The 24,899-nt window shown below is 39.3% G+C and overlaps 4 protein-coding genes across 8 annotated transcripts; 2 read left to right on the top strand and 2 right to left on the bottom strand.

The window, feature by feature from the left end:
* The first annotated feature begins 68 nt into the window (after positions 1-68).
* Positions 69-6,999, top strand: LOC105694528 (fatty acyl-CoA reductase wat-like). Its single transcript, XM_012415284.2, has 10 exons — positions 69-2,042; positions 4,017-4,112; positions 4,171-4,310; positions 4,388-4,636; positions 4,733-4,814; positions 4,944-5,117; positions 5,317-5,509; positions 5,601-5,846; positions 5,929-6,186; positions 6,451-6,999. The coding sequence occupies exons 2-10, from the start codon at positions 4,019-4,021 to the stop codon at positions 6,590-6,592; spliced, it is 1,578 nt and encodes a 525-aa protein (XP_012270707.1). The 5' UTR covers positions 69-2,042; positions 4,017-4,018; the 3' UTR covers positions 6,593-6,999.
* Positions 7,000-7,354: 355 nt separating this feature from the next.
* Positions 7,355-21,380, top strand: LOC105694526 (fatty acyl-CoA reductase wat). 4 transcript variants are annotated; one of them, XM_012415278.2, is made up of 12 exons: positions 7,355-7,520; positions 11,747-11,912; positions 15,085-15,226; positions 15,480-15,619; positions 16,133-16,255; positions 16,356-16,481; positions 17,638-17,783; positions 17,949-18,058; positions 19,372-19,570; positions 19,643-19,885; positions 19,993-20,250; positions 20,375-21,380. In XM_012415278.2, exons 2-12 carry the CDS (start codon positions 11,847-11,849, stop codon positions 20,460-20,462), a joined length of 1,641 nt encoding a protein of 546 aa, XP_012270701.1. In that variant the 5' UTR covers positions 7,355-7,520; positions 11,747-11,846; the 3' UTR covers positions 20,463-21,380. The 4 variants fall into 4 exon arrangements, with proteins under 4 accessions (XP_012270701.1, XP_012270702.1, XP_012270703.1 ...); XM_012415279.2 differs by lacking the exon at positions 7,355-7,520 and adding an exon at positions 8,364-8,664; XM_012415280.2 differs by lacking the exon at positions 7,355-7,520 and adding an exon at positions 11,270-11,385.
* A 388-nt stretch (positions 21,381-21,768) lies between these two features.
* LOC105694511 lies at positions 21,769-23,319 on the bottom strand. The gene is made up of 5 exons (XM_012415244.2): positions 23,207-23,319; positions 22,754-22,961; positions 22,535-22,664; positions 22,125-22,456; positions 21,769-22,057 (listed from the first exon to the last, which is right to left on the bottom strand). Exons 2-5 carry the CDS (start codon positions 22,949-22,951, stop codon positions 21,956-21,958), a joined length of 762 nt encoding a protein of 253 aa, XP_012270667.1. The 5' UTR covers positions 22,952-22,961; positions 23,207-23,319; the 3' UTR covers positions 21,769-21,955.
* Positions 23,320-23,503: 184 nt separating this feature from the next.
* On the bottom strand, positions 23,504-24,880 carry LOC105694512 (DNA-directed RNA polymerase II subunit RPB9). Of its 2 annotated transcripts, XM_012415246.2 has the most exons (5): positions 24,813-24,880; positions 24,263-24,692; positions 24,122-24,195; positions 23,677-23,896; positions 23,504-23,594 (listed from the first exon to the last, which is right to left on the bottom strand). In XM_012415246.2, the coding sequence occupies exons 2-4, from the start codon at positions 24,389-24,391 to the stop codon at positions 23,707-23,709; spliced, it is 393 nt and encodes a 130-aa protein (XP_012270669.1). In that variant the 5' UTR covers positions 24,392-24,692; positions 24,813-24,880; the 3' UTR covers positions 23,504-23,594; positions 23,677-23,706. The 2 variants fall into 2 exon arrangements, with proteins under 2 accessions (XP_012270669.1, XP_012270668.1); XM_012415245.2 differs by lacking the exon at positions 23,504-23,594 and having other exon boundaries at positions 23,663-23,896; positions 24,813-24,878.
* Positions 24,881-24,899: the final 19 nt, after the last annotated feature.

The following is a 24,899-nucleotide window of genomic DNA, read 5'->3' as shown; positions in this document are numbered from 1 at the left end:
TTAATTCGAAGGATAATTATTTGACTCGAAGTTGAATAAATTGCATGCGACGTTTCTTCGGAAATAATTGTTCTTTGAAATAACTAAATATTTCTTTGGTTCGATGAATTCTTTTATCTCGGCGTAAGGAGATGAAGGAATTATTTAGTGAAATTTATTTCCTCGAGTGGAAGTTTGACTTTTGACCATTTTTGAGGAAATGTTTGGATTCCCTTATCGCGGTTTTTTGAATTTGAACGGCCGAAAAATTCCCGAGTGTATATATGTTGCAAAACAAGGATTCGCCATCTCATTTGCATAATCATGGACTTTCTGATGCAGAAACAAAAATAGGCTGTTTCGTAGATAACGAAACACAACGGGATTTTATGTAAAAATATCAGCGGATCGCATGTTTAGGATACTTTAGCGATGTCAATAATTGCAGAGAGGCCACGTCTCGGTTTTTCAAATGTTCCCTCGAAATTCGTACAAGTAAACCTTGTTTTCAGATACACTTTATAATCGACAAGTTGCATTCAAGACTAGTCTTGGGATGTCGAGTAAATTATTCATTACTTGCCGGTTTTAGAAGCTCTTGACGTCATGCTTGGGGCAAAACTCGTTTTCTAGAATCTGTCAATCGATTCCTTTTTTTCATAACAGTGGAGAATATCATTCAAGTCATGATAAATCTCCATCGTAAAAATTCCTCTGGCCTTTTTCTTGCCCTCCGGCAATTTTTTTCCCTTGAAAATTGCATAATTTCGTTACTAAGTTACACGATTCTTTAAGATTGTGCAAAAAATTGGTCAGAGAGGTTTACGATGATTGAAGACTGTCTGTTTTATAAAATCTAAATTATACCCTTGTTACTGAACAGCGGTTAATGATCTTGACGGTAGAGATTATAAATTCAGCAGAAATTATTAAATTTAATATCACAACTCTGTTTAACTTAAATTAGCTGCCGAGTATGATATGGACAATGTAATTTTTTGCAATTGATTAATGCTTAAAGTTAACCAATGATTGAGTACGTAAATTTACATGGGCGTTTTTATCAGTGCACCGTCTTTGAGAGTGCAAAGTTATTTTGTGGGAGAACACAACTCGAAATTTGTTAAATCTACTTTGGGGAAATTCAGGGTACTTCGGCCTCGTCATCATGCTTTTGTATATAATAATCTCCATACCGTTGTGCAGGCATTTTCCACTGACGAACTTTGAAATCCGTTCAGTTCTTAGCATTGCGTACCCGGAAACTGCTTCATGAATAATTACGGACAATTGGAGCTATAGTACAGAGAAAAACGCATTTACGTCGCTCTTCGGTATCTCTGCCATCTAAACGATCGATGCACATACGTTTCCAGGATCATTTACGGAAAATTTCTAAGTTTCCCGGTTTCACCTTTAAATACCATTCCTTCGCTTTCACTCAAACTCGAAGTCGGTAATTACCGAATTCTTCATGGAAAAGGACCATGAAAATTATTATCAATAATCCGGGGAAATTAACGGACAGAAGTATGTCCGCATCTAATCGTAACTCTAGTCTAATCAATTATATTCATCGAGCGTAATCGATAAATCGAGGGTCTCGCCTCGTGATTCACTCCATTGACAGGTGTATATTTATGTTTCTTCCTAATGATAACGCCGACCTCCTTTTTATTCCCTTTTTTATCAGCCTGATTTTGACTCGAGCGGGTATCGCTCTTTCTAACGATGTTCCCTTCCTTTTTACACGTGTATCGAGTGGTGCCATTAGATCGCTGAATAAGGAAGCATTTTCGTAGTTGAATTGGTGTTCAAACCGAAAGCGGCCTTGCGGAGGCGAACACGGTGGGGAAAGATCACTATATAAGAGAGACGCCGAAGAACGACAGTCTTGCATTTCCCTAGATCGGATCGCAGACCGGTAGTGAAATCTCGAAAACGCGTCATTCTCGACCCGGAGTGCGTTTACGTGGCTATTACGTGGTGACATAATATCCGGAAACCGTCAGGAAAAAAAAAGGAAGTGAATTAAGTCGGCGCGAATATTTTCCCAACAGACGGTGAGCTCCTGTTGAGTTAATAGTAATCGTTGCAAAATTAAATTATGAATTACCACCCGGAGTGCTTTTGATATTAGTAATTGTGCAAGGACTATTATCGGTGCGTAAAGAAATGATAAAACATTTATCTACTTTTCGAAATTTATGGGAATATGCAATTGAAAGGAATTTTCGCGTGCAGCTTGGGATGCATTCTTGGTGGAAATGTTTCATTTTCGAGTTTGAGAGGTCGAGACCCGGGGAAAGGAATCTTCCCAAAAGGGGGGAGAAATTAGATAGTGTTTATGCGGTAATCGTCGAGTTGGTAATTTCCTAAGAGTCTGCAGGAGCTGCGGAGAAAGTGACGATGCAACGCTGACGCGAAGTGCATGTGCTAAGTGTTAGAATTTCAATTTAATTCCTAGAGAATTATTAACAATTTCAATACGTATTTTGTGACACTTCAACCCTTTACCTGCTTTAAATCAACACGATCGTGCCGTGAATTCGATACTAAAAAAAACTCGGCAAAAGAATTTCGAAAGCTTTCTTCTCTATTTCGAAAGTGGCCGAGAAGAATTGGAAGTACCGTTTAAAGGAATGCAAACATTGGCACCAGAAAATTTCGGACAAAAAATCGAAATTTACGTTGCAATAATTCTATCTTTTATTTTACTTATAGATTTAATTCAATATGTACTCAACGTGTCGACTTCTACTTCCACGTATTTCTTTATTTTTATCTTTTCCTTTCACAATGAATCCTAATAAAAATCGAAAGCACAAAGGAAGTCCTTCGAGATCGAGCGCTTAATTCAGGATGTCAACTTCTCGTACAACTTCCATATATCTTTTTGTTACGTGACTCTGTTGTGAACATGGATGCATCCGACTTCTCGAATCCCAAATACCCGATAATGGGATTTTTCTCCCACTTTGGAATTTCAGTTCTTCCACTGGGCGAGTAAAATTTCCAGTTTACATGGGCAGGTAAATCCTGTAAATCCGAATCCCAGACTCCATTTATTTGTTTGTTGCAGAATAATAATTTCCTCGTTTTTTAATTAATCGAGGTTGGACTTCTTACGTACTCCTCTCGAAGTGACAGCTTGATAACTCTTGTTGATCGTAAATTGATCCTTTTCGTATTTATCTGCGGCGGAAAAAAATATTTGCATCATCGGGAATAGCAAACCACATTCATAATAAAAATAGCAGGCAATATCTTACGTAAATGTCATTCATGAAATACCAGGGCAGACGTTTGATAACTTTCTACTTCTAATTGGAGACCAGTAACCTGAATCGTAGGTTTATGAACTTTGTGGCGTACATGACTTCAGGTGTGCTAAGAACCTGCTCGAATAGGCAATCTAGCTCTGGTTAATGCTCGGAAAGGATTTACCCCGTTATCCTTGCTTTTAACACATTGTGTAACCGATGACGTGAGATTACACGAGGTAAAGGTGAGGTAAAAGCACGGCAAACCGGCGGCCATTTTGTTTTAGACGCGTTCTGGTATATCCGAAAGAAATTCACCGGAATAATGTCTATAAACTAGAATTATAATAAGATGCCTCCACATTACATGATAACATCCGATAATATTATTAAATAATATATGTAATAATAATATCTCTACGTATCACCAAACGCTGTGACACCCAATTTGTTAAATTTGTATACCGCACAGCATTCTCTTTATTGAAGAGTAAATCATTTAATGGAATATAAACAGTACTGCTCTCGCGGTAATATACGTAAACGTCAAAGCGACGATATCAATCGATTTGTGTAATTTGTATGAATTATGCAGAGACGATGTTGCATGTCCCGGATGAATCTCAATGAAGTCAAAGGAATTCGCTCATTGCTTTTGATCGACAAGGGCCTCTAAAAAAATATGGAAAAAGATGGAGCGGATTAATTAAACCTCTATTTTTAATGCAGATTGCATCTCACGTTTTTTCAATAAGATTGTTTATTGCATTTCAGACATGACGGTATTCGAGGAGATTCCCACATTCGACCCTTCGGAAATTCGAACACCCATTCAGGAATTTTATTCAGGGCAAAATGTTTTCATCACAGGTATGAATTTATTGTTAATTAATACGTTGGACGGCTCATTAATTTTTTGTATTTTCAGGGGGTACTGGATTTTTGGGGAAGATACTGATCGAAAAGCTTCTGAGAAGCTGCTCAGACCTCACGTCTCTTTATCTTCTGGTTCGGTCTAAAAAAGGAAAAAACGTTCATAGCCGAATCGACGACATTTTCGACGACCCGGTTGGTTCAATTAATTCATACTCGTCGGAATGAATTTTTTGGGAAATTTAATTGACGGATGTTTTGATTAATTGCAGATATTCGATAGATTGAGAAAGGAGGTTCCAAAATTTCGCCATAGGGTATTCACGGTGACAGGGGATTGCTCCTTCCCAGGACTAGGATTATCTTCTTCCGATAAGGACTTGCTGATGAGAGAGGTATCGATTGTGTTTAATGTTGCTGCCACGGTGAGATTCGACGAAAAACTTAAACAAGCCGTGGCAATTAACGTCAGTGGCACCAAGGAACTTCTGGAGCTATGCAAAAGTATGGAAAAATTGAAGGTACAGTTTTTAACAATTAATTTTATATAAATAAGTCGCCAAAATAATCGGAATTTCTAAAGTTAAATAGATTCTTCATTTTATTGTTTATTTCAGGCCGTTGTTCACGTGTCCACGGCATACAGCAACTGCAATCGCAGAGACATCGATGAGAAATTTTACGAACCGCCGATAACAGGTGCAGAGTAGAATTAATTTATGCAAAATGTAACTATTTATGTAATTATATACCACGAATATCGATGAATAGTATTTTAAAAAGTAGCTTGATAAGCTGGCGCACGTTTTAAATGTTTTTATTCTACAGGGGATAACGCCATAAAGTTGGTGCAAAGTTTGAACGACGACAAACTGGACGCCATTACTCCGATTCTTCTTGGAGATTTTCCGAACACTTATACCTTCACAAAAGTAATTGCAGAACAAGTGGTGCAGCAGTATGGAAAGGAATTGCCCGTCGGAATTTTCAGGCCTTCGATAGGTAACATTTTTAATACGTATAAATTATGTTTATGTGATATTTAGGGAGGGAAAGGTGTTACAACAATGATCAAGAGACGCGGTTGCATCTTTAACAAGTACATGACTCTCCCTTGATAACGAACACCGCATCTCTTTACTTCGACCATCCCTCTATTATACGTTAATGATATAAATTAGCGATATTTCGATGGTTTCAGTTCTCTCCTCTTATTTGGAGCCTGTTGAGGGATGGATTGACAATATTTACGGGCCAACGGGTGTATTAGTCGCCTCTGGTACTGGATTAATAAGAGCGTGGAAAATGGACGATAATTGCACTGCGGAGTTGGTTCCTGTGGATCTCACCGTAAATGCCCTAATTGCCTGTGCTTGGGACATCGCACACAGCAAGTAAATGTCTGAGTGCAATTTCTTTACAAGTACCTAATTTAGAAAAAATGTAATTAACATGAAGACACAATTTTCTGATTTCCTTTTCCAGAAACGAGGACGCCAATCCACCTATCTACAATTACGTCGCCGCTTGGAACAAAAGTCTTACCTGGGGCAAATACGTGCAATTAGCCTTCGAAACTGGGAAACACGTTCCCAGTATGAGAAGTGTATGGTGTTACAGTGTGACCACGACGAAAAGTAATTTTCTCTTCTTCATCCTGTCTTTTTTTCTTCACACCTTGCCAGCGTTCATAATCGATCTAGGACTGTTTATCGCTGGACAGAAGCCAAGGTAAAATAAAAAATGAATGATATCAATGTAATACTATATTTATAATTTGTTGCATGACATGAATTTGCGTCTCTTTCCTCAGGCTGATGAAAATCTACAGGAAGATTAGCAAATACTCCTCGATTCTAGTTTACTTCAGTACGAACGAATGGACATTTGGTATTAACAATACTAGAACACTATGGAACAAGCTGAGTAAGGAGGATAAAAAGATTTTTTACTTCTCCATGGAGGACTTCGACTGGGAAGATTACATGAAGAAGTGCATCGATGGGATAAGGATATACATTTTCAAAGACGATCCCAGCACGATTCCTGCGGCTAGAAAGCGAATGGCCAAGTACGATTACTCAATTACTAAACATGACGGTGAAGCATGATATTTATTACCTTTAATACTTACAAAATCGAGTAGAACGAAAAAAGTGGTCACTCGACGCCTGCGGCCATTTTTTTATTCATTGTTGCTTATGGAGTCAACTTTCTCGACTATTGATCGATTTGAATAAGTTTTGTTAATTGCACATTACGTGGGATAATTGTGCTAGTTCGATTGTCGATATTTAGGGACTAAAATTTATAGTTTTTAATTGTTTTTTTGCAGGATCCTTATACTGCACAAGCTCATCAAGCTTGCGGCCGTTGCTCTTGGATGCTGGCTCCTGTATCTCATGATATCCTTAATTTTCTCCTTCGCGTCCTTTCAAGGATTCATGTCGCTAGACGAAAATCTAATTGTGCGGTAAGACCGTATCAATGGTAATTCGGTGGCAAAATATACGTAAAAGTACCAAGGCGGAATGCGAGCATCTCGTTATACTATTCATAGTGCCGGATGGAATCTATCCGAAGCGACCTTGCGTCAACGAATGATAATTGCAATAATTACCATGTAAGAGAGACTGCTCGTCCTACGGCTGGAAATTGGAAACCCTTGGTAATGGCGACTTACTAATGGCACGGTACAGTACAGTACCTGCAAGGTACTATATACGAGGCTTGGAGATGTACAAAATGCAACTATTACATTTATCCATAATATGTACGTAGGTACATCTCAACAAGTCCTTAGGGTATTATATTAAAATGTGACTCGTATTTTTAGGATTGTATAATTTTTTAATAAAATTACGAGCTTATCGTGTAAGGAATACAATGATAAGTGAATTTCGCCGTAGATAATGCGGGAAACGCAGTCGGGACAGAATTCTCACTTTTCGTCATAATTTGTGTTTAATTGTGTGAAAATTAGGTGACGAGATAAGATGTCTGGCAACAATGTAGTTATTTCAAGATTATTTATTCAATATGAAAACCATTGACAAGTCCGACATATCTACCGATATGATTCAGACTTTACTCCAGAATGATAAATCGAATACATTCCCAGCAAGCTAGTAGAATTATTTGATCTCGATATTATATTTACTGTATTTATGAAGGTTATCAATGACTTACAAAATATCAATAAGCAATACGGTGTAGAGGTGAGCAGAAGCGATTGTACGTGAATAATGCCTGTGCCATTGATACGAGATCACTTTCCTGTAGTCAATCACCATGAACACCAGACAAATCAATAACCAAAGTCGAGGATAATTAAAAATTTCCTCATTCGCTCCTACGTTTCTTGGGATCCAGAAAGAAGTGCCTCAAAAATTCAGAAAATCTACCGTAAGTACAAGAACGCAAGTCGATGGAGATTAAAATTCATTTCCTTCTCTTTAACGGCAAAGTAATCTTGCCTGTAAATGCGTCAGTACACTCACACCTTGACTGCGTAATAAACAAGATTAACATTTCTTAAAGCGCATTTTCAACTCGTTGCATCAGAACGTATTTGCACATTAAAAAAAAAAGATAAGGATGGCTTCGTGGTTTTTCGAATTCTCTGATTTATTGCAAAAAGCCACAAAACGGTCTTTCGTTTCTGCGGTAAATAACGATCCTTCTCGTATTTGCAGGCCGCGTTTTAATGAAAAATCTGGAAAAACAGACGAGGTCAATATAGCGTTTAATTACATTTTTACGTTTAGGGATGGAGACGCGTTCGATAAATTGTATTTCGTACGGCGCGGCGCAAACCATCGAGTAATTACTAAATTAGGGACTAATGAGAGTTCTTGATAGACTACAAATCATAACATCATACACTTCCATCTCGCTCGACAGTCAATTTGTCTCGATGAAATTACCCCTTGTCATTTCACAAGCCTCCTGTGATAAACCTTGTCCCGGAGAGGAGGCGAAAAGTTAAACAAATAGCGCAAAACCTGCGAACAAGAAACGGACTGTAAACGGATAACGGACTTTAAGTACACCTAAAAAAAGCAAATTTGTCGAAGCATTGACGGGCGAGCAGTGTCGTATGATTCTTAGGATTTTCAAAGAAATCAGATTTTCAGGGAAGGAGCAAATGCAAACGATAATTGCGAGTCAAACCTTTTCTTAACGACTCCGCCTACTCGCATATTTAAGCTTTACTTAGGCGTACTTAAACACGGAATTATCCTCTGGACCATCAGTCGATTCTTTCCATAACGAACACCAGGATCTCCTAAATCCTGATAAGACTCTTGAATAAAAATACCACGACATTTAGTCCTGTAAATTGTTATTCCGTGGAAAGTCGCGAAAGTGGAACAGTTCGCCATTCATTTCTCCAGTTTTCAAAATGGAAGAATTTTCAATATTTAATCGGTATTTATTAATATTTATACAAGTGAACATGTGACAATGAAGTATTAATCTCCAATTTTAATACGTCCTGACCATCGGTGCTTTTTTTCGGGAATTTTGGATCTGCTCCTAAGTCCAGGTAAGGTCGAATTTATTTGAGTCCAGTTCTTTTAATTAGTAAAATAATTCTTTGGTTCAATGATAGTTTTTTTCTCGGTGCAGTTAATGAAATACTCTCTAATACAAAGGTGGCTTCGAAAACCGGTACTCGACTATGACCATATACTGTTACGCTTGCATTACCTCATACGGGGTTATTCTTTTTTATCCTCGGCATAACCTCGAATGGTTTACACCGAAATCTCACGGTCGGTTAATGCCAGTGTCCGTCCAAAGAGCTCTTTAAACTTTCACGTTGCGAAATAATAGCCAAACATCCAAGATGGCCGCCGGGCCATTGCGTCTCGACGTCGGAATAAATCCTTAACTTTAATAATAAGTTAAAAAAACGATATTTAAAATTCATACTATTACCAGAAATGACTCGGAAATTCCTAAACCGATTTTCGCGTCATCTATCCATTGACCGTTGACCGCCATTTGAAAACCTCGGATGGATTTCCATGTGCGAACAACATTGTCGTGAGTAAATTATTGTTTATTGGCCATTACTACATTAGTAATCTACATACTAAACGTACAATGTCACGGTAAGAGTTTCTTACGTAAAGTAATTTATGTTAATAACAATGTATCGAAAGGAAATGTAAATCAAATGCCAGGATTACGTTATGAATAAATGGACAGAAAATAATCGTTGATCCATTAATTGGCACGATAACATTTTTGTGGCGTACCGCTTCTCCACTACAGTGTATTCTTTTTTTACAATTGCTTAAACATATAATCAGGGTAGACACACGTTTCAATGTGAATAGAAATTAACGATTGCTCCGCGATTCCTTCGAGGTTCAGCTGAAAAAAAATTTGCGCAAACATGAATTACACCGAAATTATCGGCGATAAGAAATCGACTTGATCGTGAATATTTAATTCGGCATTTATTCGCCGCCTAGTTAAAAACAAATTAGAAGACAATTATGTTTGAAAAAACTAATGGTTGCGTAAGGGTAACAAACAGCCGATGAAATTTCCGCGTTAGTTGTCTTAATTGTCGACCATTTAACGAGGCTCTTTTCTCTCGGTACATCTCTCGTATTACAAGTAATGTCACCACGCAAGCCTGACACGTGAAATATGTCACCGATGACATAACTCTTTCACGCAGCCAAATCCCACGTGGACCTCGAAATAAAGCGACGCCTTGAGGAATATAAAGTGTCACGTTCAAGGCTCTAACTCGATTCAAAATGGCGGAAAGCACAGGAGAGCCGTCATCTTGTGCCGCTACCAGAAAATTAAGAAAAATCAACTAAAAACAAGAGCAAACATGAAAATAAGTATCTAAAAATGTTAAACTACGATTTATTAATGTTATTCCAAGATACGATGTAGCGTCTCGGATGAATTTATTGACAAAATGTTGCGTTCGAGACTTTGACTCCATTCAAGATAGCGAGAAGCGCAGAAGAGTGGCCATCTTGCGCCGCCAACTAAAGACTAAGAAAAGTGAAGTAGAATTAGGAAATCGTGAAATTCAACCGCGCAATTTGTTAAATTACGTTTCGATAATGTCAATAATAGGGGGTAGGGGTAGGAACAATTGTTTAAAGACAATTGACGGGGGAGAAATATTTGTCCCGGAATCCCGGAAAAAGACCCGCGGCCGACAGACGCCGCGCAATTCCGCTCGTTAACGATCCCCGTTGACATAAAAGTAGAAAGTATTCATCTCGCATTATGAAACCGAGGGTCTCGGCGAAACGTGTAAAATGTTCCGGGCCGGTTGGACGTTTGCAAAGGTGGCAGGGTTGGCTCTTAGAAAATGGCTAAGTCGCGTCCAGTTTTGAGGCTGCCGCGGGACTTCGTTGCCAAACTGCTCAACGTAATTCGGAAACTTTCGAAATTTTTCGGCCCCAGCCGTGACCGGGCGTCTCATTTGCGAAAACCCGAGCGAATTCGGCGAGAGATACGAGAGCCGAACACGTACTCGCTTTTACTTTCGATTCGATTTCCGTGGAGTGCAGCGGCCATTGTTCTTGCCCTGAAAAAATGCCCCTAAGAATTTTCCTCCGATAACCAATAACTTTCTAAACATTTTCCCGATTTTTTCATTTCTTCACGGTTCTATTGAAATTTTATTAAATGCCCTCGCATGTCGCCTCGCCGATTTTCTTGTCGAAACGACAGACATGTCGCAGAATAAATGGCAACTATATTCGGACTTCTGCTTTCGGTTTCTCCAGAGAACAACTATCGATCGACCCGTTGTTCGCCGAAGAGACCCTTGCGATACGTGACGAGCAAAGTAAAGTCCTGAAACGTTATTTCTGGGATGCATCAATATATCCCCTCGTGACCCGACTGCAACATCTTCGCTCTTCTTCCAGGATGCACCTGCATAACTTTCAGACATACCTTCGTCCTTAAATTAATTTCTCGCAACAGAGGATAAATAAAATGGCCGCGTGAATAATTTATCTGTCCGTAAAAACTGAACATGCACGACTCCTGGAATCGCGAGTCACATTTTTATTCTAATTTTTATGACATTTTTTTCTCATGTGCACTCCAGACATTATTTAAAATATGCATTATGAAGGGGGGTACCCTCTTCTTGTGCCATTCGCGACATGCAGTGTACATTTTTTCACTTTCAATTTCCACGGAATATAGTTACGAAGATTTGATGACCGGTTGTCCTTCCTGAGGGGGTTCCATGCAATACGTGACAGGCAGAGTAAGTGTCAAAAATGTCACCCCTTGAATGCATCAATATATCGCGACGTGACGAGACTGCAAAACCGCCTTTTCGAGACACGCTCCGCCTTTGAACCGTTTGCGCCTTAAATGTTCTTTTTTTTTTCTTTTTTTTCTGAAAATGGTAATGAAGAAGAGAATAAAGCGAGGAAAGCAAAATCGGTTGTCCTGACTGTTGATAACTCGTACAGAGTTCGGACAAAGTGCGTACAAGAATTCGACTCGGAATAATTTTAGGGTAGTTTTTTTAATCCCTTTCTCGCCGGCTGGCAACGGCATGAATATTAAAAGGGTGAAAGGAACAAATAAATGTAACACGTTGGGCTTGTTTTCGATCGAAGGAGAAGCAGTGGAACCCGGGAACGAATTACGGCGCCATAACGGACTGGAAGAGGCGGAAAGATTCACCGAAAATTGGGGACCATTTGACAAAACAACGAAATGAGTGTCCCACTCAGAAAAACGTCATTTCATCCCGGCGTGGTCGTCCTTCGACAACCTTCCAAGGTAAATTATTTAAGGCGAAATTATTTTGTATAAATTGTTCCCACACAAATTTCTGCGAAAACTGGAATTTATGTTATCACATATCCTTCGGTACATAATTTTTAATAACAGAGTCGCAAATGAAGATTGCCAACCTGATTTCAAGTTCTGGCGTACCGGTTGCGTGATCTTTTAAAATGAAATTGTACAGTTTTTTAAAAACATTTTTATATATCCGTGGTACGTTTTGGTAGCTTTGCAAGATTTCTTGGGGACGATTAGTCTCGTAATCGCGGATTAAATAGACGGAGGAAAGGATGATTTACTGGTAAAGGGTTTTCGGGCGGTTTAAAAGCTCTCCTCTCCGTAATATTCCATAAAAATTTCACCCATCCGGCGCGTTCGTCATTTTGACGAGGGCAGGAACTCGCCAATCCGATAGCTGCCCTTAATTGGCAGGAAAATTGGCTTTTTGAAAATTCCCCCCTCCTACGCGTCGTGGAAAAATTTTCGCTTTGAAGAGCCGATGACTCGACGCTGTCTACTAATTAACCGGAGGTCTCGGCATTTCCCGACACACGTTTTTCCAAACCCAGGTTAAAAATTCCATTTTTTGACGGTCAAGGTCCCTGCCAAATTGATGTCATTCTTTAAAATTATCCGGAAATCGACTTCTCGACAATTTCTTGCACCTCTCGTGTTCCAGAAAAATTGCATTCTTTCTTAAAGAGGGGAGTTTAAAGAGTCACCAACTTGACATCGTTTCCTAATTAGTTGGAATCTTAACTTCTACTTTCAAGGACGATTTTCCAACTTGAGATCGTCGTCGACGATAAGTTGGCACCGTTCCTTGAATCGTCAGGAAAATCGACTTCTCGATCATTTCGCCGACTCAGCACGTAATGGAATAATTTTCCTTTTTCACGAGTCGGCAACTTGACCCCATTTCCTAATTAGCCCGAATCATAGCATTTTCCGTCGTGGACAATTTTCCAACGTCTGGTCAAAACATCGCAGCATCGACGGCCAAGGTCGACGCCAAGTTGCAAAAATCTCTATTAACCCTTTATTAAATAAAAAATCCGTCGTTTTAAAATGACAGGAAAATTATGAATTATCCAGAATCCTCTCATTCCCTGCTCTGGAAAATTTGCTAACGTCAGGTCAAAACATCGACGGCCAAGGTCGGCTCCCCGTTGGCACGGTTCTCTCAATTGGCAGGAAAATCGGCGCGCCGAAATCGCTGGCGAATCCGGCATGCAAATCGCGCGGAATCGCGCGGAATGGCGCGGCGGGACTCATGAATGGAGCGTGATGTCACGGAGAGAAAGAGGGACGAACGAGCGCATGCGCCCGGGAGTTTGGCAGCGAGTTGCAGGGGTTAGAAGCTGTTAGACCACTGTCAAGTCCCGACCAGCGACGTCAGACCTCGAGCGAGTCGACCGCTCAGTCTTCTCCGAAGCCAGGTCGAAGAAAGTCCGGTCGAGGAGTGGTTCGAATCGATCCGTCAAAGGCCGATCGGTCGATAACCGGATGATCCTTCGCCTCGCCTATCGACTCAAGATCCAAAAAGAATTCTTTTAGAATTAGCGCGAGCCAATAATTGAACCAAGCGCGAGTGATCGAGATCGAGTGGTCGCGCGTCGATCCATCGATCGGCAACAGGGGGTCGCGCCACCCTCGAGCGCCGAAACGTCAAAATCAGCTGATCGAGCGCGCCGACGCCCCGACATGTTGCTGGACATGGACATGGACCTTCCGACCTACGAGACCTCCCTCGAAGTTAGTACCTCGTCCTAATGGATGTCTTTTGAATTTTCGACGGACTCGCTTTCGTCGCCGACCGAGGTGCAGGAATGCGTTCGCGATGCACATTCCACGATGCACGTGTTACGGCCGGAGGAAGCGATGGGAATTAACGGGGCGACTAACGGCTCCGTCGTTCCTTTTTCCACGTGCACGTAACGACTCTGGAGAGAGTCCGCACATTTTCAAAATTGCTCTCCTTCGCTTTCCCTCTGCCGTCGAGATGGGACGAGCAACGTCCCGTTCCGACGTCTCGCAAATGAAATTATCTTAACAAACTTCTCTTCGGGTTTTCCTTTTTTTTTTTTCCATTTCATTTCTTTCGACCAACAGTTTTAACTCGGAAATTTTCTGACCTATCAAAGGCGGGATTTCCTTCTCTCGGAAGGAAATCGTTTTCACTGATTTCCAAGTGAATAGCCCCTCGGATCGATTTTTGCTTCCCATCCGGGCTCGATACATTTTTTCCGAGATCTATCGACGAGACGACGAGAGGAAGAAAATTTCGACGCGGTTTCCGGACTTCGTAGAGACTCGTGGGGTAATAAGTCGTGCCATTTTCCTTTCGGAATTCCGTGTACATAACGTCGAGGACCGGCCTGCTCGCTCGGGGTTACATAAAATGGTCGTTCCTCTCTGTCCGCTCGACGACGTAACGAGTCGTGATTTCGCGTGGCTTTGCCGTCTATCCAGCCAGGTGTATTATAATAAAGAAAGTGAAACGAGCTCGGGATGAGAGGATGCCACCGAGATGGCTTCTTCGTCCGACTTAGAAAGCCGACGAACGGACGTGGACGCGCCTTCGAGAACATATGACAGCCGAATGTACGATAACCCGTCGTCTCTAACTCTCTAAAGGAGGTAACTGTAAATTCGAAGGAGCATCCCGACAGGACGGTAACCTGCTTTTTAAAGCCCGTCCTTGACCCGGAGACCTGCTTCCTGCTGGCTCCAGAACAGGTGAAACTCCTGGAAGTCCTGAAGTATCTCCGGATTTTTTTTCAATCGTATTTAAACACCTCTTAGTGGGCATTATATGACAAATTCTCTTATCTCGCTTATCGGCGATTAATTATATCAATATTTAACCCGTACTCGAAATGTCCCACAAATTTGTGCGTTGACTTATGACGGCCCAATAAATGTTTAAAAATTAAATATATTTGAGGGTGATAATTAAAGATGAATGAAATGCTTTTTCGTCCAAAGGTGAGATTCTCCTTTCAGAGCCGAGTAGACTTCTCCCGGAAGGACTACGCAATTTGTGCTACTAAAATACTGCTGAATTATTAATAACCGCCTCTCGAATATGTTGACGAATATATTACAAAGGGGTCTAATTACGAAGAGTAATAGCGACAAAATGTAGAATTCAATTTTTTGACAGGCTCAGAGCATATATTCCGACCCGCTGATAACAGACGAGGCGAACAACAATGAAATCATCGACAATGCAGAGATCGAGACGTCGAACAGGCGCTGGACGCCTCTTCAGGAATTCTATGCCGATCAAAGCATTTTTGTAACAGGTAAATTGATATATTAATGGCAGTTGCCTCTGTTAGTAAGAACTTAAATTATGTACCCGCAAATGGCGTGAATAATGTACTAAGAATCACTTCTCCAATGTCCTAACGACTTGTTTGATTAATACTTGAAAGCGTAAGCGGGATGTAAAAACGAAAGCACTTCAGAAGTTTGGACGTCACGAGAGAAAAAAGGATTGACTTAACTTTGACGTTCGAGGCGGGTTAATTAACAAGTGACATGTCTTTTTTTCAGGTGCCACAGGATTCCTAGGAAAAATCTTGGTAGAAAAATTACTGAGGAGCTGTCCGAACATCTCCAAAATTTACGTCCTAGTGAGACCAAAAAAAGGGATGGACGTCCAAAGTCGTATGGAGGCGATATTCAATGACCCGGTAAATTCAATATTTATCCAGTCCATCTAATATTTAAACAAGCGGGTGTACGGAAATCCTCTTCAGAAATCGTAATAACAGTTCCGTGAATTCGTGCTCTCGTCTTGACATTTGGGAATAATGAGTGTTTTGCCAAGAAACGGTACCGACAAATGCAAATGTATTCTATTAGACCCACAGACCTTTTTTTTACACGCCTAATATACTCGTTAAACTTCTAGGTACATTGTAGTCTCCGTTCGTGTGCTCAACTTTTTTAGGGGTGTACTTCGACAACAGAACCGTCGCTGCCATATTACATAATTTGTTAATACAATTACATTGGAATACCTAAAATGTCGCAGGACATTTTACATCTTCATTTTTTTAATTTGACAAAAACATACACAGTCGCGAATACAAGCGTCGAGAATCGGACATTTTAGCCGACCCAATGCATTTTAATTATATTTTATCTAGAGCTGCTTTGTTGTATTAAATTCAACCCTTTTACCTGTCTGACACCTGTTTAAGATGTACGATCGACTCAAGGAGCAGATGCCAAAATTTCGTCACAAAATAGTACCCATCGCCGGTGATTGCAGTGTCCCTGCCCTCGGGCTCTCTGCATCCAACCGGGCCCTATTGCTTCGTGAAGTGAGTACAAAAACCAATGAAATATGTTTATTAAAACTCTAAACGATGCTTTTTCTCCCTCGCCGAAGAAAAAATGATAGAAACCTCGTCTTCTTTGCAGGTGTCGATAGTCTTCCACGTGGCCGCGACCGTTCGCTTCGACGAGAAGTTGAAATTGGCCACTGCCATCAACATTCGCAGTACAGGTGACATCCTCGACATCTGCAAGTACATGCCAAAGCTGAAGGTAGGTCCCCAAAATTTGAATATTTTTAATATATGGAAATTCATATTTTCATTGGACGGAAATTTAATTTCTGCCCTTTCGTCCTCGTCACGTGGACATCCCAAGGGATGACGCTTTTTAGTGGAATGATCTCTGGTCGTAATCAGTCATCGTAATTCTTGATTGAGAAAGTCAGAACTAATTCGACATGCCTTGGGCAACCGTCGTGAATAAGATATCGAATACGCATCGGATGGATATCGTAACCGATGGGACGTAATCGGGCTACGCGATTCGTTTGGTAAAGCGAAGCTCCATAATCGCGTCTCTTCCTTGACACAGATTGGACTGCATACGTTTATACAGCTAATGGAGCGACTAGCTGCGTAAAACGTTGCATAACCGCCCTTCGAGGTCGAAGCCGAAATTTCTCTTGGCGGTAATTAGTAACACTAGGTGCGTACGTCCATTGCGCAGAGAAATGACTCGAGTGAATGAACCGAGCCGGGTGACGAAAATGTCGTCAATCTATAGAACCTACCTCAGGAATTTCGGCAATCGACTTGCAAATTTAATACAGGTTAAAAAAAGCGAAACAAAATTTAATCCCATTTGAGCATTGATTTTGTTATCTACAATGTCATCGAGTATGGACATTGGAACCGAATAATGAATTTCTCGTGGGAAGTAAATTTTTTTCTCCCTGGAAGAGTATATCAAAAGTAACCAGAGCTGGTTAAAAGATGTGAAAATATTTTCTTGACGGTTAGCTTGAGTTTGGGGACTGAAATATCGTTCGTCTTCGTCATTGACACTCGTTCTCGAAATTGAAAAAGGAACACCAACGGGTATGACCATGGTCTCCATTAACGAGGACTTGCTCATGGCATCTCTTCGACCTTCGATTTCGCGATATTTGCACTTCACGAGTACTTGTTAACTTATGCGCTGATATAATGGAGTTTGCTGTCCATTTGAATTTTATAGTGTACCTTCGATGACGAGGTCTGTCTGCAAATACTTTGAGTTTGTCAATAAACGAACCCCTCCGATTCTGCGAATCCTGGCTATGGGTTTTTGTTTGGTGTTCTCGAGGTCCCATGAGATCATTGTGATGGGAGGATTTTCTGCGAAAAAATGTTGCGTAGCGTGATTAATATATGAATTTAATTTTCAGTCGCTCATCCACGTGTCCACTGCATACGCCAATTGTCATCTACAGGAGATCGGTGAAAAATTCTACAATTATCCTATCAAATACGACGGTGTATGCAAATTAACGGAAACCCTGCCGGAAAGCACAATAGATGATATCACACCCAGGTTAACAAAATCCTTATCACTCGTTAACATTTACCATTTTATTTTTAATTATTCAGCATTCCTTTGCATTGGAGGAGAGTTTTTTTTTCTAAAAAGATGTTATGAATTATATTTTTGGTAAGATAGATTTTCAATTGGTTAATGTTTCTTTGCGCTTTATTTCAGACTTCTGGGACAATGGCCGAACACGTACGCGTTCACCAAAGCCATTGCGGAGGACCTCATCAAAGAAAAGAACAAGGGCCTTCCGATGGGAATGTTCCGGCCAGGAATCGGTAGGTGAAAGTCGATCGCATCGGTAAATGTCAAACTGTAAACTGTTTTTGAGAACCTTGTACTCGATTTCCTCGGTACCAGATCGGCCCTACATCCAAATCCACTTTCATTAACGTTTCTAAAATTTTCGGGAACCTTGTACTCGTTTTCCCTTTTCGGCCCGCCATCTTGGTTTTTATACTCTGGCGAAACGCAAAGCGATTAATCAGGCGACGGTCGCATTCATTTTGAAAACCCCAAAACGCACTCCCTAGAGGCATTTGATGATTTAATAATGCGCACGGAGAAATGCCACATCGTTACGAACGGTTACATCATTTCCAAGATCCGATTCTCGAAGATCACCTGTCGGGAACCGGTTCCCGGATTTCACTTGGAATCTTGTAACAGCCGATAATTATGATCGCCGATTAGCAATCCGTATGCAGATTAACAATTGTCGAAATTATATGGACTCTACTTTTGAACCCCAGAAATACTCGACGCGCAATTAAAATAAGAATTAATTTTCGAGCTGGAAGTTAAAGGGATTTCAGGGATTTCAAAATGGCGCCGGTTTGACGCTCAAACTGACTCGATGTGTCGTCTCTTGTTAAATGTCAAATGACTGTTCGAGAAACGTCATGAAGTGTCATGAAGATTCAGTTTAACGAGTTTTTTCCGGTTCTGTCGAAAGTGGGCTCTCGAGCGGCTGAAATTTGTTTCTTTTCTCGAAAATGTGTTTGGCCATCGCGCTGTATCTCATCACCGGAGTTTTGAACATATTATGGCAGATTTTACTAGCTTTGGGGATTTTTATCTTGACCCTTGTGGGCAAAGCGATACTTTTCGTGTGTGCGACCATTTACACGGTCGCTCGCCCTTCGAAACCGAACGATCCTGGAGAAGAAATCCCATTCGAGACCATGTACCCTGAAGAGGTTAGTGGCTTCGAAGAGGACCTTGCAGAAATGAGCCGAATTTCCCTGGAGACGCTGACGAGCTCGGAAAACCTCATTGCGAAACAAAAAGCAATTCGGAGATTACCCGACTCGCCTACTGTTAGAAAACACGAGAGAGAAAAGGAGGAAAGTTGACTCCAAAACATGGCTCAGTAAGAGAAATTTTAGATTAAATTCATGACTGTGGAAAGTATCAACAAGTGTCAACAACAAGATGTGTAATTATTGAACTGTAGATAAAATGGCATGTCTGTTCCTACCAATCGTGATTTACGTTTGTAGTTGAGGTTTATTTCAGAGGGTGGTTAGAAGCAGTCGAATGATACCGATAGAAGAATAGGGTAATAGAAAATGATGTTTTATTTTTTCAGTCGTATCCACAGCAGAAGAGCCATTGAGTGGATGGATAGACAATATCTATGGACCGACCGGAGTGGTAACGGGAGCATCTACGGGATTATTAAGGACGTTACACTGTGACGCGGCCAAAAATGCAAACATCGTTCCTGTCGATCTTACTGTAAATGCTTTGATAGCCAGCGCCTGGGACGTGGCCAATCATCCAGAAAGGTTTGTGAAGTCTTCAATTTTTCAGTTCTTATAAAATGGTTGTTAAGTTTATCACAGAGTTTTTGCGCACAGACGAGAGGACGACATGTTAATCTACAATTTTGTATCGAGTGTGGAAGCTCCGCTAACTTGGGGAGAATATTGTGAAACAAACTTGAAACATGGCGTTGAATATCCCTTTAGTACTTCTATTTGGTACTTGTCCTTTCGAATGAACAAGAGTAAGATAATGCATCAAATTTCTGTAATAATCCTACATTTGTTGCCTGCAATATTGGTCGACGCCGTGTGCATCTCTACAGGGAATAAGCCCAGGTAGAATTGTTCTGCCAAATGCAGTATATTAATATTCACACAGAATTATCCAGTACATTTAGAGGCAAATATTTGGACAAAAAAGATATTGGTTTAAAATTTTCCAGGATGTGGAAGGGATATCAGAAGATTCACAAGTTTACCAATGTAATCGCATATTTCTGCACGAGGGAGTGGCAGTTTAGAAATGACAATGTCCAAGCTATGTGGCGGCGTTTGGATGCTAAAGATCAGCAAATCTTCAAGTTCTCCATGAGAAACTTTAACTGGCAGGCGTATTTTTGTAACTATATTCAAGGTATCAGAGTTTACCTCATGAAAGACGACCTGAGCACTTTGGAAAGCAGTAGGACGAAATGGAGAAGGTGAGAAAAAATGATCCAAACATATGACTTTACTTTTTAATTAATTATCTCTCTTTGGAATGCATCGATACTTAAATAACTATAATGAATTACTATTTTTACGCTTGAATCGTTTTTGTTTCAGACTTTACTGGATGCATCAAGTTCTGAAGGTACTCATATTTTTCATGGGTGCTTGGATGTTACGTAGATTATTCTCAGTATTTGTTTGACTGGAAATATAACCTGAACTGTGAGGATTGTCTATAGGTCGGATCTTTCGTTGGATCAACACGATGTTAATTTTTCCTGTTGTAAATAATAGCAATAATCTAGTGTCCGTTACGTGTTGTTAATAATGATCGTCGTTCCTGAACTTTCATGGTGGAAGGCCTTTTGTAAATGCTTCAAGATTGGCATCCGGTGTGCGATAAGAACGATGTGCAAGAAAATGTACATGTTACAAATTTAATTTTATATANGTTTAACTTCGTCAATAATTAAGACGACTATTTACCGATATTCGGCGAAATGACTTTCAAAAAGAACGTGCCATGTAACAATCAAAGACACACTTGTAACTTCTCATTAACTCTACTTTATATTTTTGTACTCTGTAGATTGAACAAATATGTCATTACCAGTTAATAATCAAATTATTCCTTTTGTTAATTAATGGCACATTAATTTTGTTGCATATCATCGTTAATTATAAATATTATTACTCTGTTAAGCAAATTGTTTGTTTAATTATCTAGATAACTTGAATACCTCTGGTTATACCAAAATATTATATAAGTCCGTGCTGATTCGTTTATATCTGGATGTAATGGCAAATATCAATGTCGGGTAAACTGCTGGATACAATTGTGCTTATCGTTAATTCGATTACATTCACAATTACTATCAAAACCAGTTACAACCGTACTGATCTCTGTCTGTAGTACTTTTGCAAGTTTAATATTTGTTTATGTAATAGGGAATACAACAAAATGGTGCATGCAGTGATTCGTTTGCGCGATATGAAATATATTCAGTATAGCGCGCAAAAAATATACACACCAGTCATTTGTATGTAAAACACATTTTTTTCTTATGTGTATGAGATGACTCAAATGTTATTCCTAGTAAAATTGTAGTATTGCGGAAAACATTTGTAATTACGTTTATAAACATGTCTGAATTTCACTTTACACACTTCAATGTAAATGTTTGTCCCCATTTACTTTGATATATAAACGCGATGGAATATTGCAACATTCATAAACTTTTATATTAATGACAGTATCAATACGCATGCATACTTTTGTGCCTTATTTTTTTGTATTGTTCCAAACATTAAGGCACGTAAATTGGATCTTGACATGTACGATCATATAGTTAAAGTACACCATAAATACGAAAATATAAAAACGTTCGTTTCTTTAAAAAATAATTGGACGGACTTATGTTATTTTACATGCTTACGTAATTACCTATACAAAAGTGTTTCTAAAAATTAACATAATATATTCACAATTCTCTTCTCAAGTACTTAATAGTAAGTCAAGTTTAATTTCTATAGTTAAAAAAACATTAAACTATATCATTATAGTTCTTCAGTTTTACTTATGGTTTTGCTTAAATTTCTAATATATATTAAATGGTAAATTGTTTAATAACATTTTTGGCCAAAACATGGCTGGACGGTAGTTCTGAAACAACCTGAATCCATGATTCTTTGATATCAATTAACAGGCATTGTAGAAACTGTGCTGTGAGGTGTTGTAGGGCGGGAGCCTGCGATAGAATGAGTAGTCGATGCATTCAAAGACTGCATTGTACCAATCTGAAAGGACCACTGTTAAAAAGCAATGCCTTCGCAAGAATATGGAGACTTTGTTTTTTAAACTTACCCTCAAATGTGCCAGATCTTCCAATCTTGTTAAGTCACTTAATTCAATGTACAAAGAGTAGACCAGTAGCCAACCATATACAGAAAAACAAATAAATGCAATCCAGAACAAACACATCAAAATGTTATATGCAAATATCAGATCGTTGACAATACTGAAGAATAAAAATGCAAGAAATCTAAACATGGTAAATATCGCAAATGAGTACAACCATGGTACCATCTTCTTCTCGTATTCTTTGCGCAATGCTCTAATCAGCATCAATGACGTGACAAATATTACCATTCCACCAAGCATTGAGAAGAGAGCAAAGACAATCAATGCATTGCGAACTGCAAAAGATATATGAAAACATAGTATTCAACACTCTTTATCAATTTAAATAATACTTTCTTAAGTAACCAGCTTACCATGCATGTTACCCACGTAAACGAACTCGTAAGATATGATATAATAACCATAATGTGTAGATCCAGGTGCTGCTTGTGATAAGCAATAAATGTCAAATATTGCGGTACATACTGTGAATATTGCCAAAAACTGAAAATGATTTTAACAAGGTATAACTTATTATATCCAAACAAGATTACGGTAACTTTTATACATTCAATAGACGTTTGAACACATACGAATGAAAATACTGCCGTTAACATTGCACCTCTTTGAATATCCAAAACAAAAGCATTTGTGACTATTGGCTTTTGGTACCATGGAATCTTTACACTCCTCACAGATCTCGACGATCTCAGGTTAGCACTGCTCCGTGTTGTTACATGAGAATAAACAGACGGAGTACCCATACTGGGTGATTTCTTTCCGTAGTTCATCTTTAGTTATCTGAAGGCAGAATGGAATTACTTTCAATAGAGCTTCACAGATACAACAAATTTATTCCCTGAGCTAGCGCATGTTACCACGACCCATTCCAAAATACCGCACCCTGAATTACTCACGAATTTAGAAAATTAGCGTCACCTGGCACGCCCAGTATCTAATATCGCATTTCATAAACGTGCTTAAGAAAATGGAGATTCCGATTGACAGGTGCATTCTTTATATACAGCGACAAAACTTTAACTCACCTCAATTGCTAATTTTTGGAAGTGAGAAAATATTCACACGAACACAGTTTTTATTTACAAAATTGACAGTCGAATGTAAGTTGACTCCTTTGACTACATAAGTATGGAATGAAAGCCAACCTCACTTAGGTTGCGAAGATCCGTCATGCCATGCGGTTTAAGACCCAGTTTCGTAACTGGAGTTAACCGAAGATTAACTGGTTTACGCCCGGTTCAACCTGCTGTAAACTAACTAAACTTTGGTTAACTTGCTTACGTCCGGTAATAACCTGCTGTAAACCTTAAACTACGGTTAACTCGAGTTGTGGAACCGGACCTAATTGTCGGTAAAGTGATAAAATATATTTTTTTTATCTCGAAATTTCCTTTATTGTGTAATGAACCTAGTCTAAAAAATAATAGAAAATTGCATTAGGTTTCATATGTCGTCTGTTATATACAAGAAGTGTACCAAAATATAAATAAATTACAATGTATATTAGAATAATATATAAGATACATTATTCGGTCCATCTGTGTGTGCAATGCTGATTCGTACAGACATAGTATAATCTCATTTCTTCTTCCGCTCTTCTTGTTTGGGCTTGGAAGAAGACAGCTTCCCGATGGTTACATTTTGGACACGGATGCTCTTCTGTTCTTGGCAATGTTGGATCCGATATAACATCGGCTACGATATGCGTCAACTCGCTGTTAAAAGACAAGTTTGGTTAAATAAAAAATTAGACATTGAATCATTTTGAACTAAAAATGTTAACAATATTTAGAAATTTCCAACGAACTCGCCATTTGCATATCCTATCCCTTCTAATAGTAACTCACATGTTACAGTAAAATAGTAGTAAAAACTTTTACATATTTAGTAAAATAACATTGTTTACTAGTTAAAGGTTAAGAAAATCTATCTTTACTTACTCTATTTCGTGCATTATTTTATTAACATAGATGCAGTTGCTATCGGCTAGTTGCTTAAAATCACAGTTCCTGCACTAAAAATCATACGATATCATTAACATTTGTTATTAAACGCTGACAAATGAAAATGAGCATACTAACCGCATACATGAGGACTTTATTTTCTTTATCTTCTTTGGGATATAACATGTTATTGCATTCTTGACAAAACCTGATCCCAACAAAGCCAGGACCATCGTCGTGAGTATCGTATCCAGGCATTTTAGACATTTTAAATTCCAAAATATAAACTTCAACACAAATACCACAGCCACACACTATCTTAAATCTGACCCGACAGATCCGTTTCCATCATTAATCAATTTAAATCAGCTCCACAGAAATGAACCAATCACGTAAATCCTTTAAAAGTGACAACGCTGCAGTTACAGCGCCATCTTGTGATTTTCCCAACGAACGATATAGAAATTTTTGTTATCTTCTCTTTGTCTCTGATAAAGGCACTTTAACGAGAATTGATGCAATTATTCTTTTATGTTTCGAAAGTAGTTAAATTGAAATAAACTGTTCCCTGTAAATAAACGATGTGGGCGTTTCTAATGGTGTATTATTTTGGATCGAGTAGTATGGGACCGGAATGAAGGATGTCGTGTAAACAAGGATACTGTCAATGGGAACGCAGTGGACTCACCTGTGCGAGGTTCTCTGTTTACAAGTTTTGTGGTCGTAACACTAACTTTCTGTTGCCTCGAGCGAGGCTTGACTTTAAACCGAATGT

This window comes from Orussus abietinus, unplaced genomic scaffold (genome assembly GCF_000612105.2).
Source record: "Orussus abietinus isolate OABI.00-Male unplaced genomic scaffold, Oabi_2.0 scaffold80, whole genome shotgun sequence".
NCBI classification, from domain to species: domain Eukaryota; kingdom Metazoa; phylum Arthropoda; class Insecta; order Hymenoptera; family Orussidae; genus Orussus; species Orussus abietinus.
Note: the sequence above shows the minus strand (reverse complement) of the source record. Positions and strands in the feature narration are given on the sequence as shown.

Excerpts from the sequence above, each read along its gene's own strand:
- LOC105694528 (XM_012415284.2), top strand. The coding sequence starts at position 4,019 with ATGACGGTATTCGAGGAGATTCCCACATTCGACCCTTCGGAAATTCGA. Across the intron at positions 4,311-4,387 it reads ACGACATTTTCGACGACCCG|ATATTCGATAGATTGAGAAA; the intron begins GTTGGTTCAATT and ends GATTAATTGCAG. Across the intron at positions 4,637-4,732 it reads AAAGTATGGAAAAATTGAAG|GCCGTTGTTCACGTGTCCAC; the intron begins GTACAGTTTTTA and ends TGTTTATTTCAG.
- LOC105694526 (XM_012415278.2), top strand. The coding sequence starts at position 11,847 with ATGAGTGTCCCACTCAGAAAAACGTCATTTCATCCCGGCGTGGTCGTC. Across the intron at positions 16,482-17,637 it reads AGTACATGCCAAAGCTGAAG|TCGCTCATCCACGTGTCCAC; the intron begins GTAGGTCCCCAA and ends TTTAATTTTCAG. Across the intron at positions 19,886-19,992 it reads TCTACAGGGAATAAGCCCAG|GATGTGGAAGGGATATCAGA; the intron begins GTAGAATTGTTC and ends AAAATTTTCCAG.
- LOC105694511 (XM_012415244.2), bottom strand. The coding sequence starts at position 22,951 with ATGAACTACGGAAAGAAATCACCCAGTATGGGTACTCCGTCTGTTTAT. Across the intron at positions 22,665-22,753 it reads TAACGGCAGTATTTTCATTC|TTTTTGGCAATATTCACAGT; the intron begins GTATGTGTTCAA and ends AATCATTTTCAG. Across the intron at positions 22,457-22,534 it reads TTACGTGGGTAACATGCATG|TTCGCAATGCATTGATTGTC; the intron begins GTAAGCTGGTTA and ends TATCTTTTGCAG.
- LOC105694512 (XM_012415246.2), bottom strand. The coding sequence starts at position 24,391 with ATGTCTAAAATGCCTGGATACGATACTCACGACGATGGTCCTGGCTTT. Across the intron at positions 24,196-24,262 it reads ATAAAGTCCTCATGTATGCG|TGCAGGAACTGTGATTTTAA; the intron begins GTTAGTATGCTC and ends TATGATTTTTAG. Across the intron at positions 23,897-24,121 it reads AAAATAATGCACGAAATAGA|CGAGTTGACGCATATCGTAG; the intron begins GTAAGTAAAGAT and ends GTCTTTTAACAG.